The 16,163-nt window shown below is 45.1% G+C and overlaps 1 protein-coding gene across 2 annotated transcripts in view; it reads left to right on the top strand.

The window, feature by feature from the left end:
- The window catches only part of LOC149333253 (uncharacterized), a 56,905-nt gene extending 48,732 nt beyond the window's left edge, over positions 1–8,173 (top strand). The window contains exons 2-4 of one of the 2 annotated variants that reach the window (XM_089558622.1): positions 3,726–3,810; positions 4,441–4,492; positions 8,019–8,173. In XM_089558622.1, coding sequence (XP_089414748.1) covers positions 3,749–3,810; positions 4,441–4,492; positions 8,019–8,099 — 195 coding nt within the window. In that variant the 5' untranslated portion in view covers positions 3,726–3,748 and the 3' untranslated portion in view covers positions 8,100–8,173. Of the gene's footprint in view, positions 1–3,725; positions 3,811–4,440; positions 4,977–8,018 lie in introns of those variants that run through there. The other variant, XR_016285300.1, reaches the window with a different exon arrangement.
- Positions 8,174–16,163: the final 7,990 nt, after the last annotated feature.

The following is a 16,163-nucleotide window of genomic DNA, read 5'->3' as shown; positions in this document are numbered from 1 at the left end:
CGTGCCCGTCAGCAAGTGACGACGATCTAGACGACTACCTCGCACCTGTGACTGAGACATTGTCAGACCACCTAACATTCCAGCACGAGCAAAGCCAAGATCCCGCAGTGACTCCAGTGTTTGATAAGGCCATTGTTGGATAGCACCCTTTGCTATTCGGGATGGTCTGCTCTTCAAAACGAACTGCTTAGCTGACGGTGCCCGTCTGTTGCTTGTCGTCCCGGCTTCTCTCTCGAAAGTCCGCACTCTCTCGAGAGTCCGGCAACATTTTTATTAGCCCAGGTTGTGCACGACCACAACGCGTTAGGTCGCATGTTGTGGACCCTGTCAACGCCTTAAGCGATGCACCACGCCACCGACTGATCTTCAACCGGTCGAAACCCCCGCGTCACCTTTTGAGAAAACAATAATTCTCTTGACTGGTCCTTTCCCGAAGTCGTCTGACGGCTGCCGCTGGATTATCGTGGCTGTTGACTACTTGACTCGATATGCGGAAACGGCAGCGCTCCTTTCTGCCAAGCGGAATTTTCCACTTCTTGCTTAACAGAATTGTTCTTCGCCACGACGCACGCCAAGTGATCATCAGTTACCGCGGTCGACAGTTTGCAGCTGGCGTCGTAGAAGAAATCTGCTGGCTCTGTGGCTCAGAATACCGCCATTCTAATCCCTATCATCCCCAGACAAATGGCCTTACAAAGTGCCTCAACCGAACACCCTTCAACATGATGTAGATTAATGTAGCTTCCGACCATAAGAACTGGACACCGTCTTGCCATTTGTGACGTACGCCTATAACCCTGCTAAGCACGAAGTAACCGGCTATCTCCTTTCTTCCTTCTCTACGCACGCTTACCTCAAACCTTCCTGGATACTGTTATTCTCTTCTCCGCCGTCTCGCAACATCTTTGCCTCGCTGAGGAAGCCCGTCGTCTTGCTCGCCTGCGCACCATCGCATCTCAAGACCTAGGTGCGGTACGACGCAGCTCATGTTACAGTCACCTACGAACCGGGAGGTCTCGTTTGGCTTCGGACGCCATTACGTTGCCGAGGCTCGTATCGAAAGTTCTTATGCCGATACGTTGGACCCTTTGCAAGCATCCCTCGGCTGAGCGACATCACCTATGTCATCGTAAAAGTAGCCTTGACGAATCTCTGCTTGCGAACGACGCAGCTTACTCACGTGGTTCGAATAAAACGCTACAATCCAAGGCCTCTTTAACTCGCTTTACGGCTAGCTTCGCCTGCCCGAGGACAACTGTGATGTTGTTTACGCTGCGTGCAGGGTAGACGAGACAAGGTTGAATGGCGAGAACTCGGACTGTGGTTAGCCTGACGCTGGCCGTTCCCTGTTCTCACCATTTTTCCCGCTCACCTTTTAAATAAACCCATCCTTGCAGCAATATATTGCGTCATCCAGCGTTCATTCACGCAAGAGAAAAAATCTCTAAATTAGGATAGGTATGATGAGGTAGGATAGAGGTAGATGTTTTATGAATTCCCTGTTGAAAGGAAAAGGCAGAATTCACAATATGGCAGTACACGTCATCTAGTGCTGCACGCTTCCTTGCAGCCACTAAACGAATTTATTATTAAAGTTCTTTTTCATGCCACCGCACTCGTTGGCAGCTACGCAAGCGCTATAACATAAAATGAACGGATACACACACAAACCGCATCTTTGGCTTTGTAAGACAGGAAGCGCAATATTTGTGTGTTTTCAATCCCTGTTTCCACAAAATCACGTTTCCTGAAGAACTGTTTCTACGCAATTCTTGCAAATGTTCTCTCAGTTCACTCAAATCATATCTACGGGACAAAGCAACTATTAGCTTTTCGTTTCTGTTTCTTATAAACTATCTGTACAGAGTAAATTCTCAAACGCAATAAAATGAAGCAGCACTTTCCGGACGTTCTCAAACGGGAGGGCAATATGGCAATGTTTTTCTTATTACCGATGATGAAAGTTGCGATATCTCGCATTCGGACACAAGATTTAAGTGCAGGTCCCTGTATTTAAGACAATTTAAAACTATTATGCTTCGCGTCATGAGCGTTAAGCTTGCAAACAATAGAGTAAATTAGAATTAAACCGGTAATAAAAAATACCGTTCGACTGCGGTGTGGTTCGAAATAAATTACCGGTGAGTGTAGAAACCATACGCTTCACAAATACCTGTTTTGCACAAAAACTCAATGTGTGCTCATACTTCTACTTTGCTGATGTTTGTGCTTCATACTGGCTAAAAAGTACCCAAAAAAATGCTGTGGATTTTGTTCTCTAGCATGAAACTTTTAGTTCATTTGGATAAAAGCATGTTTAGAAGGTTACTTTCTGCTAAACTTATTTTTAATTATGAAGCGGAGGATGACTCCGCACAGTCGCCAATTTTTTCTGTCTGCAGTGATAAAGCTTGGAGGCAGAGATAACTTGTCTTGAAATAAACACATCCGCAATTTTTTCTACACGTAGCTCCTCCTCAAAACCAACAGCTGTTCGTGCCTAAGCCTATAAACGTCACTGTTAAGTAAAATTTCCGGGGTTGCTTCACTACAGCATGGCACTCTATTGTCCCTGAGCCCCCACGACACCGGCAGCGCTGTCCAATAACACACTGCTGCTTCTCACAGCGTGTAACCCTGAATGATATTGGCTGCGGAATTATGGAAACAAGAAAATGAAATGCGGCACACTTTCAACCACACGACATGTACAGGGCATGCTGATTATTATGCAGTTAGGCTAATGTGTAGGTATATGTAGTACATTATATTGACATTTTATCGCTAAAAACATAGTTCGCAAAAAGGGAAACTTTAGACTTCTGGAGAGTCGTGGGGCGCAAGCGCTCCTTAGGCGAAAATGTTTCCGTTAATGGTAACTAAAGGTTGCGTTGATTAAGGTTATCTCAAGAAAATCACAGCTGCGGTATCGTTTTGTCGTTTTCTTGTTGTCCAGGTCACCTCAAAGAATTCGGAGCTCTGGTACTTAATTTTTGCTCAAATGAATGAGTGAAAAATGTTTAGTTTTTTTTCCGCGGAGTTGCAAAATGCAAAAGAATGCAGGACTTTTTTGCACTTTTCAATGGTTTTTGTGAAACTAGTAAATACCGTACCGCAGACTTCCTGCGAATCTTGAGTATAAAGAAGAAATACGAAAAGGACGCCTAGATTTATGAACCCATTACATTTCACAGGTCGAGACATGAACATGGCCAAGGTGACATTTCCTGTTCCACCCATAAGCACAAACTGGAAATAGTGCGATGTATAAAAACTGAGGCCAGTAATCCCGACTGGCTAAGTGAGGCATCGTGGTTTCGGCACACTCCGCTGGCAGGTTCTAATCGTCAAGATCGGCAGACTTGCAAGAACAGCATTCGTGCGATACAAACCCATGACTGACAGAGGGAAACCACATTGTCTCTTTACAACCAATGTTCACTTGGCACTGACACAGAACATACCTCCACAGAGCAATGAAGCCTCAACTGTGGGGAACACAAAGGCCTGTGCCTTGTTGCAATTGGGGCAAATGTTATCGTAAGATGACATGAAATTAAAATGCCGCTTATTGATAAAACTGTCCGTCTAAGCCGGAATGCCTATTGGACTTCGCTTAATGTGCTGTATAGTAAAGAAACGCACGTTCTATACCTTTACATTTATTTATAGAAGTGTGTATTGCAGTATAATTTTCATAACGAATTTTCTATTCTTTTCATCAGCACCTCCAGGCATTCAACCAAAGATGAAAGTATTTCAGTACGTGATGGTCGCTGTGCTGCTTGGTCTTATCCTGCAGGCTGAATGGTGAGTTATGTCAAAGTCTTCGCCCTCGCTGTTGCGTAGTTCCAGCATCGCCGTGTTCCACTTCCACCTATGTGACTCTTAGAACACTCATAACTCACTTTTGCACAATGAATTTCAAGCAGAGCATGCTCTACATTTTTCTTTTCTGTTATTTTTTTGCCTCTCTTGAGCAAATCATTTTTATCGTTGCTTAAAATAAAAAACAGCGCAGAAACAAGGGAAGAAAAAAGGGCACGATGGCACAATTTTTAAGTATGATTCAGCGACTTGCCTAAGACTCCGCCTTAACACAGCTGAACTTACGTTCGCCAAACGGCTCGAGCCAGTAGCTTATATTGGATATATTAATCCAAATTAATAATGAACCAGCCTGGACACCTGTAGCCTTCCTATTCGAGTGGGGAGCAAGAACTTTTAGTCTCTCTCGTAGGGTGCTTATGACTTCACAGAATGCACCGTCCGTTGTTAACATTCACAATATTATTCACTCAGTTCACACCTCTCATGCAACAGAAGGGGGCTATGTGCCATTTTATGCACTTTAGACGAAATATAACGGGCTCTCGCGGCCGTTTGTTGTGATATGCGTGTTTTTAATGACTTCTTAATTTTTCTATGATTTCTTTTCAGCTGCATCAACACACGTCCATCAAGTGACGGTAAACCCTCTTGCGTTGGACAGGTATGAAAAATTGTGCTATGTTTCGCTGCCCTAAACACATGTCGCTGCTGCCAACACATCATATAATCGTTTAGCTTCATGAATATGGCATCAACTTGGCCATAAAACACAGAACACTGACAGACTAAGAAAGCTCCAAATGTTTTATTTTGTTCAACTGTTCTTAAAGTAGAGCTCTCGTCGATATCTAAATTGTTGTCAATGGAAAATAAACGTGTCTAGGCTTACATAATGAACTTCGCAGTTTTTATTGGGTTTACATTTGCACAGAGGCTGAGTAACACCTTTTACAAAGACCCCATTTGAGGTCGGAGGAAAGTTTTTACCGAAATTCGGGTGCCATTAGCCGGAACACGGTAATTATCTAGAAAGGTGCTTCATTTCTGTTTAGAAGAAAAAGCTCAAAACAGCTTAACTTCAGCGCAAATCTAACAAAAATATATTTTCATCTTGAAGGAATTTATTATGCACAAAATGTGAAGACCTTGCTTACAGCGCACAAAATGCATACTTAAAAGTCATTCATCTTCATTCCTTCATTGCGTTACTGTAGAAGCCAGGGTGGAGACATATGGCTATCTGGAAAAAAAAAAAACAGCGTAATAACGCGGAATGCAGAATCGTTGCATGATACTTTTTTAAAAATATCGGTAGATTGCGCGGAGCTTATGATCTAAATGATGCGATCTAAATATTGTTATTTCGTTTTATCGTAAGTTGGCTGTCCAACCAGAAATGAAAGGAAGCTTTTTGTTTTCACGGCCAGAGAGAATTCGTAAAAATCAAATTTATCAAAAATCATTGATCCCATAGTACAGATGCCGAACGAGCGAAAAATAGTTTCTTTCGTATATTTAGCTGCATTTCAGCATCTGGCTACAGACTTGTATGGCTGATCTTGAAAGCAGACCACAATACGCCGCTTCAGTTAAAAGTAGTCACAAAATTGTTAATTACTACAAAGTGTTCAAAAAACGCCAAACTTAAGTCTCATTCCCTTTGTCATTTAGAGCAGCCTAAATTACATTCTCTTTTTCATTCATAGCAACAAAAAAATTCCCGATATTTCCGTAAGCAGACATACTATCGCGAAACATGCACCTGCATTGCAGAACATCGTCTAGTTTCGAAAACTCTTGACGTTAACGCCGATTCCTAAGTAAAAATATAAAAATATATTTTAATTACCTTAATAGTGGGATTTTCTCGGTCGTCGTACATAGCAGTATTATGTAAGATTGTGTTCTTTGTCTCCTTCCTGTACTTTAGCGTCCTCGTAAGTCGAATCGGAAGTCATTTGTGATTTGCGGAGCTCGAAGTGTCAGCCCCATTCTTTCTGACATGGGAACTCTTTTCGCCAGACATATTGTGGCTTTACGTTCAGGCATGGTATCTGGTTCCACCCTACTTGGCAGAGTAAGCAGTACTGGCAACTGTCATCTTCCCATAAAGGCCAAGGAAAGCAAACAACTTCGCAAAACAAGATGCTCCAATACACTCGGTGCTGATCAGGAACAGGATTATAACGTAATGCACAGAACACAACCGCGAAGGTGGCATTGAAAAGAACTATTTTAGAAACTAGTTGCATATCATAGTGAATACACATTTCCTTGGGGTTCAGCTGGTGGAATTTCAGCAAAACCTTCTCCTTTTCTTTTTCCCGCCCATCTCGAAACCGAAGAAGCATACCCCTGAAACACACCCAAAAACAATTTTACATAAAAACAAGGCCAAATATGGCATACATTCGTTGTTCAATGTTATGGAAGTATTTAAAATTTGGTATTGCGCTACACTCTTTCGGATTCGCATGTTCAAAATAAAAACTCTTCTAAATTCGGACGAGAGCAACTAAAGCAGTCGATATTACTTCCTCACTTGAAGTAATTATGCGCCTTCATCAGGACATGCGGTATCATACGAGGGGCGTGCAAGGTATTAGCCTCGTGCTCTCTAAGTAAATAATGCGGGATAACGAAAGATCATTGCGACAAAAATGAAGGTTGAAATGTTTTTATAGGGAGAAACAATTCATTTCCCGACATAGCACCCACCCACGTTGACGCATTGCCGCCATGTATGCACTAGTGCTTGTTTGCCGTCAACGACGAACGATGCCTGCTGTCGACGACCCCAACTACGCACTGCATTGATCACATTTTCATGGGGCGCAAAAGCCTGCCCTTCAGATCTTCTTCAGCTTCAGGAAAAGCAAGGAGTCACTTGGCGCTAGGTCCCGATTATAGGGTGGGTGAGGCTGCGCTCCAAAGCGACGGTTGTCTAACAAAGTGTGTGCTGCCGAGCGTTATCATGCTCAATGATCCTCGACTATTTTGCGGACGAACTCTCCGCAGACAAACGCGCAACTGCGTCAGCGTCCGCACGCAGCATGCTCAGTTGACATTTGGGCCACGTTCCAGGAATTTAATCAAAACCACGCCGTCACTGTTGGGTAAGATGCTGATTATAATTTTGTAAGCTCACAGTCATGAATAGGCCTTAATAGGAGAAGAGTAGCTCCGATTCCTGTACTGCATGCATGAGTTTGGTCGCTTGGTCGTAGTGATGAGCCCATGACTCACCACAACTGACGATTTCATTGACTAACGCATCTATATCAGCTTAGCGCACCAAATTTTGCTGACACACGTCCAGTCGCGCTTGTATCATGTCGACTGCCAGCGGAAGACGCACCTACCGGAAACACATTTTCTTTAACCCAAGGCCGTCGTTTACTATGTGGTTCGCCGCTCCGGGCGATACGCCCAATAAATCACGCATTGCCTCTCTGCCTAACGCTGTATTTGCCACGAATGAACGCATCCACACATTCCACGGGCTCTGGAGTGGATGCAGACAGCGGCCATCGACTGCGTTCCTTTTAATGCACACTCGACGTGGCAGTGTCTTCTGTGCTTACAGTCGTTACCCATCTCCAGACAGTGCTAACATCAACATACGCCCCCCCCCCTATTAACAGCAATCAACATAGAATTAATATCAGTAGGTGGAACACCTTCCCACTGGAAAAAAGTTCGATTATGCCACGCTGTTTTAACGAATGTAGTACGCCCGCGTAGGGGGACATTTCTTTTCCAGCTACTTCGATGTCAGCGTTGCCAGCTGAGAAATCAGAAGACCCACACAGGACGGAAGCATCAAAGTTTATTTCACCAAAACGTCTGTCAATTTAACCAAATATAAACAGACCAGACGGCAAAATATATTGGACAACCCTAGTAATTTAACCTTAGGAATGGCCTCTAAGTTAAGCTCATTAATTTCATGTCATTGCAGCTTCCACAAAAATGACATTACAGCGTGATATAGCGCAAAGATACAGCCCGGCAGAGACAAGACAGAGCGAGAGACCAGTCGCTCTTGCCCTGTTTCTTCCGTGGTGTGTCTATTCGAGATTTCACACTAACTAGCCCATAGTTCCATCTCAGTATGTGATATTAGTTTTCATAAAGGCAGTTTAAATAACTTTCGTGCGAAGTGAACAAATCGCCTTCTATTTCAGCCTTGTGGCATCTCTGATTGTGATCCTCCCTGCAAGTGCAAATCCTGCAATGCAATTATTACCGGATATTGCAATGTATGAAAACAGGAAATGTAATGACCAGTAAAAGCTGGTTGATATGCGAAATTTCTTTCCTCTTCGGCGGGTCAGCAACCATTCACCCATTTCTCTCAAGATTAATAAAAATATTTTTTTGAAATTTCTTCTCCATGCCTTAATTTCATCTCGCTAGACCACATCATCACGATCACACTCACCTTATTAGGGGCAGATTTGGAGAGTTGTTCCCAGTCGTAGACTTCCGACCAGAACCTGCGAGTACATATCACAATAAGTACTCCTAACTAAGAGAAGAAATACTAACTAGGTCTGAATTGTAAACGCCATCCTTGATTGCTAAGATGATTTACACAAAAAAATTGACGAGGAAACTAATCACGTTCAGCAAAAGAATGATTTTTTCTGTGCGTGTTTAGCATCGCCTTTCCTTGACATTGTCACGAACTAGAAGACAACAAAGTGGGCTATGGCGCAGCACGGAGCATTCGCGCTAGGGCTGCCGCCATTAAAATCACGCCACCGCCGTCTGTCATATTAGGTTTTAATCGGCCTGCCGTCCTGTACCAATATTAATGGAAGAACAGTTACAATGGGAGGTACTACTCGGTTTATTATTTATTTTTAGAGACATAAATCACCTAGTCGGCTTCCTAATAGCGACAGGTAAAATTTCTTCCCCTCTATGAACATTATATCTGAAGTAATCGTAAAGTAATCGTAAGTAGTCGAGAAGTAATCGCATCCGAAGTGATTAGCACGAATAAGGCTGCAGCAGCACTGGCAGGTGTCTAATCGCTGCTCGCTCTTCATGCAGTTCCTTGGCCGTCAGCTCCGTGCCGTCAGCTACTTCATTGGCTCGGCACAACTTCTTCCATGATTGCGCCTTGAGCGATACGTGGAAACCGAAGAATACTTGCTCTCTGACTGCCCTATTGTTTCCTTCTGCGGTAGCTTCGGCGTGTACTGCTTTAAATTTCTGCAAACCAGTCATCCTGGTGACACTTTCCTTCATGAGCCGATCATCAGCAGCTGCCTGACTTTTTTTTCTTTATGGCCTGGCTTTGACACATAACATTCAACAAAACAAACAATCAACAAAACACACTGAATGCTGTACATACACTCGGCACTGTCGGGGTCAGTCGGGGTCGTCAGATTAAAATTCACGCAAATTGCACAGCGGCTCTAGTCTCGAGAGCCACTCCGGAGGCTCCGCAGCGGCCTTCTAGATGGCCAGAAACCAGTCCATGCTTTCCCGAAAGTAGGTTCGGGCAGGTCTTGCGTCTTTATCACAATGGTAGCTTTCCATTGTGGAGCGCCGTATACAGTGCAGGCCTATCAGCATTATTAGGTCAAATGGTACCCCATCCTCATTTTCTACAGATAAGTACCGGATGCCATACGAGTCTAGTGGTAATTCTTTCTTTAGGGTTCGCTGCAATACATCCCAAAAATAAACCCCGTCCCAGCAGAGTGAAAAAACGTGGTCTATTGTTTCCGGCTTTCTGCAAATTAAACAGTGAGATCCCAGGGATAAAAATAATTTCTTTCCTTCTAAACATTTTTTCACCGGTAAGGTTACGGTGTGCAGCTTAAAAAAGAAGGTTTTTGTTCCTGGCGGCACCTGCATTTTTTAACCCTCTTTAAAACATCTCTGCCGGGGCCTCCACTGTACAAGGCCCTCTACATGGGCACTGGGAAAACTATATCGCACAAAGCTTTTATCGGGAAATTGTAGCGAGTGTGAGATTCCCTTCCGCGCGGTTTTCAAATAATTTTCTGTCGACTGTGAAACGGAAGAAACTGTACAGCTGCCTGACTGTGCGTCAGTCCTTACGGATATAAATCGCGAGTGATCCATCCTTCAGTGCAGGAGGAGGTAATCTGTTCTTTGTGCGTCGTGTGAGGTCACTCCTACTGGAGGATTCACTGCTGGCGCAGCAGCGACGGGACCTCTGAGTCACCTGCGCAGCATAGGAGTCGGCGGCGGCTCCGCGGTTCTCTTACATCACTCGCTCCTCGCGCATGCGCAGTTGGAGCTCTCCGGGGCTCCTCGAAATCGCTCACACCTAGCGTAGTGTTGCTTCCGCAACAACCGTTTGTTATAAGCTAAAGAGATTCATCCCTTTTTACCGACTTGCGGTATCTCTAACTGCAACCACCCTCTAAATTTTAATCCTGAAACGCAGTTATATCTGCTTTTGTAATGTGTGAGGGGAGTGATCCTGCCGCAATGAAGACAACAATGATTTCTTTCCAGAGTTAATTACTCCATTTTCTGCACCTATATGTTTTATTGATTCGCAGAAAAATAGTTTTGCTGCTTTTGAACGCCTTTTTACAGTATTTACTGCGGCGGTATGTTACTAGCATGGAGAAAATTAATGGTCAATTAAGTATTTATTACGCTTAGACAATATCCTCTTGGACACTGAAAGAGTAGTGCACTCTTCGGAGTAGCGTTGAATGTCACAAGGTCATACTTATGCTTTACACGTCTCTCCTCTGCCGATGGATACCTTAAACGGCAGAGTGCAGTGCGGTCGCCTTTTTTTTCTGGACGTACATTTTCTGGTCAAGTTAGGACCACACGGATGGGATACAGGGTATAACCACAACTGTGACTATTTTCTTACAGTATCAGATGTAACTATGAAAACCCGTAAAGGCCTGAAACATTTGGCGATACTCCATATTATAATATTAACAACCTGGTGTAAAGAAAAACTTGGAGCGAAAGCTGCAAATATGTCACACCAGTAATATTCTAGCTTTACCTCAATACGACGGCCTCAGAAACACAATACAGGAACACTATCGCGAAACACCTCCTTCATACAAAACATTCGCCTCAATCCGCAATAGATATTACCACATGACAGCGAGATTCAATAAACAACACATTTTTCACAGCTTACAAGACGCGGATGATGGTTCGTAAGTCAGTCTGGCTTTCTAGTTACGTCAGAATTAACCTTTCTACACAGTAGGTGCAATTTCTTTGGGGCCGAAAAAACAACATGAACTCCTGCTCTGTTGCCAATCTTTTCGAGGTTATGGGACACAGTATGTAAGTAAGGTGTCATCGATGCCTTCCTTCGACAAATATTTTCGCTGCGTTTCTTTTTTTACTTAAGCATGCTCTCAACAACAACAATCAGAAGATACGCTGGGTATCCGGCTTGCCGAAGGCTGTCCGCTTACTTCCGCAAGGAGTATTCCTGCAGGTGCTCGCATGACTTTACAAGGGCGCTCCTGAGACAAGGCAGTACGAAAGCTGAATGTCCTCGAAAAGCACAACTATCATCCTTACCATGTTAGCCTTCGCCAGGAATTAAGCGACGCTGATTTGGAAAAACTAATAGATTTCAGTAACGGGGTCCTAATAAAACTTTGCCAAGATTAGCATTTCCTAGAAAAAGTGATGTGGGCACACAAGTCTAGATTTTGCCGCCGCGGTGGCTCAGTGGCTATGGTGCTCGGCTGCTGGCCCAAAAGACACGGGTTCGATCCCGGCCGCGACGGCTAGAATTTCTTTGGAGGAGAAATTCTAGAGGCCCGTGTACTGTGCGATGTCAGTGCACGTTAAAGAATCCCAGGTGGTCGAAATTTCCGGAGCCCTCCACTACGGCGTCTCTCATAGCCTCAGTCGCTTTGGGACGTTAAACCCCACAAAACCACAAACAAACCACAAGTCTAGATTTTGCCAAAATGGAACTGTGAACATTCTTAACGCTCATTACATGGACCCAAGAAAATCTCCACTGGCTGCGCAGGCACAACCACCAAATACGCTGGGGGATAAATGCTTGGTGTGGCATACTCGCTTTACCTTTGACCCAACATACAAAGGCTGACGGGCCTTTTAAATGGGAAGCGCCGCAAGTTGAAGCATTCAAAGAGCTGAAGCGCCGCTTACAGTCCCCTCCTGTGCTCGGGCACTTTGATGGAAACGCCGAAACCGAAATTCTTACTGATGTAAGCGATGTGGGCTTAGGAGCGGTCGTCGTTCAGAAAAATGGTGCACAGAAGAAAGTTATCGCGTACGTTAGCCGTTCACTGTCGAAAGCCGAGGCCAACTATTCGACCACCGAGAAAGAATGTCTCGCCATTGTTTGGGCCACGTCGAAATTTCGCCCCTACCTCTACGGACGACCATTCAAAGTTGTGAGCGATCACCATGCTCTGTGCTGGCTAGCCAATTTGAAAGATCTCTCCGGCCGCCTTGCTCGTTGGAGCATGCGTCTTCAAGAATTCGGCACAACTGTAGCCTACAAATCTGGCCGCAAGCATTCCGACGCAGACTGCTTGTCGCAAGCCCCCGTCGGCGCAGCACCGGAAGAGGAAGACGGCGACGTTTTCTTACGACCGGTAAGCGCCCGCAGCTTTGCGCAGCAGCCGCGCTCGGATCCTGAGTTGCAAAGCCCAGCTGATTATCTGATAGGCAAGACCGCATCGCTTCTGCGAAGGTTCAAGCGCCAAGTGTCGTCCTTCGTCGTTCACAATAATGTCCTCCTGAAGAACTTCGCGCCGAACAGGACAGTGCATCTTCTTGTGCCCAAAAATCTCAGGCAAGAAGTTATCTTGCATGTCATGATGAGCCGACTGCAGGGCATCTCGGGATTGCTCGCACGTTGCACCGCATCCAGGAGAAATACTATTGGCCGCGGCTAGCTGCCGACGTTTTCAATTACGTGAAAACGTGCCGTGAGTGTCAGCGACGCAAAACCCTCCGATTAGACCAGCCGGACTCCTGAACCCCATACCACCTCCAATTAAGCCCTTTCAGCAAATAGGGATGGAGTTCCTCGGCCCCTTTCCGACTTCATCATCAGGTACCGAGTGGATCATCGTGGCCACCGACTACATGACCCGCTACGTCGAAGCAAAAGCGTTGCCTAATGGTACCGCAACATAAGTCGCCAAATTTTTGTCTAACGAATTCTCTTGCGACACGGCGCCCCCGGAGTGCTCATCACCGGCAGAGGAATGGCGTTTACAGCGGAGCTGACGCAAGCCATTTTAAACTACAGTCAGACAAGCCGTCGCAGGACAGCTGCCTATCGTCCGCAAGCCAACGGACTCGCAGAGCGTCTGAACAAAACCATCGCAGACATACTCTCCATATACATCGACGACGAGCACAAGACGTGGGACTCCATTCTGCCCTACGTGGTCTTCGTCTATAACACTGCCGTCCAGGAGACAACCAGGTCTACCCCATTCCAGCTTGTATACGGCAGGAAGCCCACGCCAACCCTCGGCGCAATGCTTTCGCATGATTCAGACGAAGACAACCACGACGTCGCCGCCTACCTTCATCGCTGCGAGGAAGCCCGAAGACTTGCGCGGCTTCGAATTAAAGACCAGCAGCACATCGAAGTCAGACGCTACAATCTGCGCCGACGAGACATGCATTACAAGACAGGTGATCGTGTTTGGATATGGACGCCAATTCGCCGCATGTATTGAGTGAAAAGTTGCTGCGACGCTACTTTGGCCCGTACATGGTTTTCCATCGCATCGGTGACCTCGACTATGAAGTCATCCCCGACGGCACGACAGCATCTCAGCGACGATGCACACGCCCGAAAGTCGTACATGTCGTACTCCTTAAGGGACTCGAAATTGAAATTTATCGTGTTTATTTTCATTTTTGAGGCATCGAGGCGGCGCTTCTTTTGGGGGGGGGGGGGGGGGGGGGGGGGGGTAATGCTACGTATCATATCTGTGTCCGTTCGTTCGAGCTCAAATCCGCAAGAAAGGAGTGTTATTTTTGTTCGTGACGCGAGAAGCGACCGGACTAATCTCGATTGACCACAGCCGTGAAGAGCTGCGTCTACGTTTTCCAGATCACTGTAGATGATCTCAACCGGTTATTTCGAAGTTTCCTTGTCGGCTTTATATTGAGCAACGCCACGAGCGCCGGGCATTCGTAGTTGGACGACTGACAAGCACATTCGTTGCTTACGCCGCTGCCATGCTGTTCAATTCTTTTGAGGCGCAAGTCAGCCCAAAAAGAGCTTGGTTTGCAAATCTTGTTTCTTTTGTCCTGACCGCTGGACTTTCATTTTCATTTCATTTATTTTTCCCTTAAAGGCCCGAGGGCATTACATAAGGGGGGAGCAAACTCAAGATTTGTACGAACAAGACAAGAACACTACAAAGAAAGAAAAAAAAATAACATTGAAAAGGAATAGAGATGTACAACAGGTAAGGGGCGTCGAAAAGGTTATACAATATGTAACAAGTAAAAAAAAAAAAAAAAAAAATTAACACATGAGTAAACAAAGGCTAAGGAATGAAAAAAAGCAAGGACACTTGTCTGTCTCAAGCACAACATATAATTGAAAAGATTGCACTCACGAAAAATGGTCCTTTAGTATTTCACGGAATGATTTGCGATTAGTGCATGATACAATGGTGTTTGGCAGGGCATTCCATAGAGCTATTGCGTGCGGGAAAAAAGAAGAACTGAGTGCTAACGTGCGACAGTTGATGCGAGCGATGCTATGATTGTGGTTCAAGCGGCTAGACGTCCTATGGGGGGGTTCTAGTTTTGCGTGGCGTGAGCGCGGATGATAATAGAAATGATGCAGAAGACATAGGCGAGATATGATGCGGCGTGACACGAGCGATGGAATGGAGACGGACTGTTTCAGTGCAGTGATGCTGGTTTTTCTTGAATAGGAAGATGTTATAAAGCGGATGGCGCGGTTCTGTACGGCTTCGAGGTCGGCGGCGAGATAAGCTTGCGATGGATGCCAAATGGATGACGCATATTCTAATTTCGGGCGAATGAATGTCATGTATGCTAGTTTCTTTATTTCAGGGGATGCGTCCTTCAAGTTACGTCGTAAGTAGCCGAGTGTGCGTGAGGCTTCTGCGCAAATGTTTTGAATGTGGGTTACCCATGATAGTGATGGTGTTAGGTGGAGGCCGAGATATTTGTATGATAATGTGGGGTCGACAAGAAGTGAACCAATGCTGTACTGATGCGGATTCATAGTGCGTTTTCTCGTGAAAGACATAGATTTGCACTTGCTAATGTTTAACGACAGGAGGGACGTATTACACCATGACGCGAGTGTGTTAAGATCGGTTTGAAGTAAAGATGAATCATTGGCCGCCTCAATAACTCTGTATATGACGCAATCATCTGCAAAAAGCCGTAAATTAGAGTTTATGTTACAAGGGAGATCATTAATGTAAATGAGGAATAGAAGCGGTGACAGTCCAGCGCCTTGAGGGACCCCTGATGTTACGCTGGTGAAGGGTGAGTGGCTATCGTTTGCGGAAGTGAACTGCTTGCGTCCTGAAAGAAAATTTTCGATCCAGTGGATTAGGTTGGCGGGAATTCCTAGCAATGAAAGCTTTTGAAGTAAGTGGTTATGGGGGACGCGATCGAATGCTTTAGAGTAATCGAGGAATATGGCATCTACTTGAAGGTTATTGTCCATAGATTCGAGTAAGTCATGTATGAACTCGGCAAGCTGTGTTTCGCATGAAAGGTGTTTCCTAAAACCGTGCTGGTGAGGATAAAAGAAGTCGTTAGATTCTAGATGTGTCATTAGGTTCGTGGATATAATGTGCTCGAGAAGTTTGGATGGGATACTGGTTAATGATATAGGACGGTAGTTAGAGGCTGATTTGCGGTCACCTGCTTTAAAGACTGGAATGATTTGGGCAACTTTCCAATCATCCGGGACTTCCTCCGATTGCAAAGACTGGGTGAAGATTAATTCTAATATCTGGGACGAGGTTGATGATGTGTTTTTTAATAACTTACTGTTGATGTGGTCACACCCAGCCGAGGAAGACAGTTTAAGAGAATCAATGAGGTTGCTGATACCGTCGGGATTAATCACTATCTTACGCATCGTAACCGGTGAAGTTTCTGGTGGAAGTGAGGTGGTAGAGTTGTGTGTGGGAGTGAAAACCGATGTGAAATATTGGTTCAGTACGGTAGCGCACTGATCTAGGTCCACTGGGTCACCATCAGTTCCCATGAGTTCTATTTGGTTCGGCCGAGACCTAGGAGAGAGAATACGCCAAAATTTGTTGGGGTTAGACTGTAGGATTTTG

Source organism: Amblyomma mixtum, chromosome 8 (assembly GCF_055824585.1).
Source record: "Amblyomma mixtum isolate Tamu chromosome 8, ASM5582458v1, whole genome shotgun sequence".
Classification (NCBI taxonomy): Eukaryota; Metazoa; Arthropoda; class Arachnida; order Ixodida; family Ixodidae; genus Amblyomma; species Amblyomma mixtum.
The sequence above is the reverse complement of the archived record's forward strand: the minus strand, read 5'-3'. Positions and strand labels throughout refer to the sequence as shown.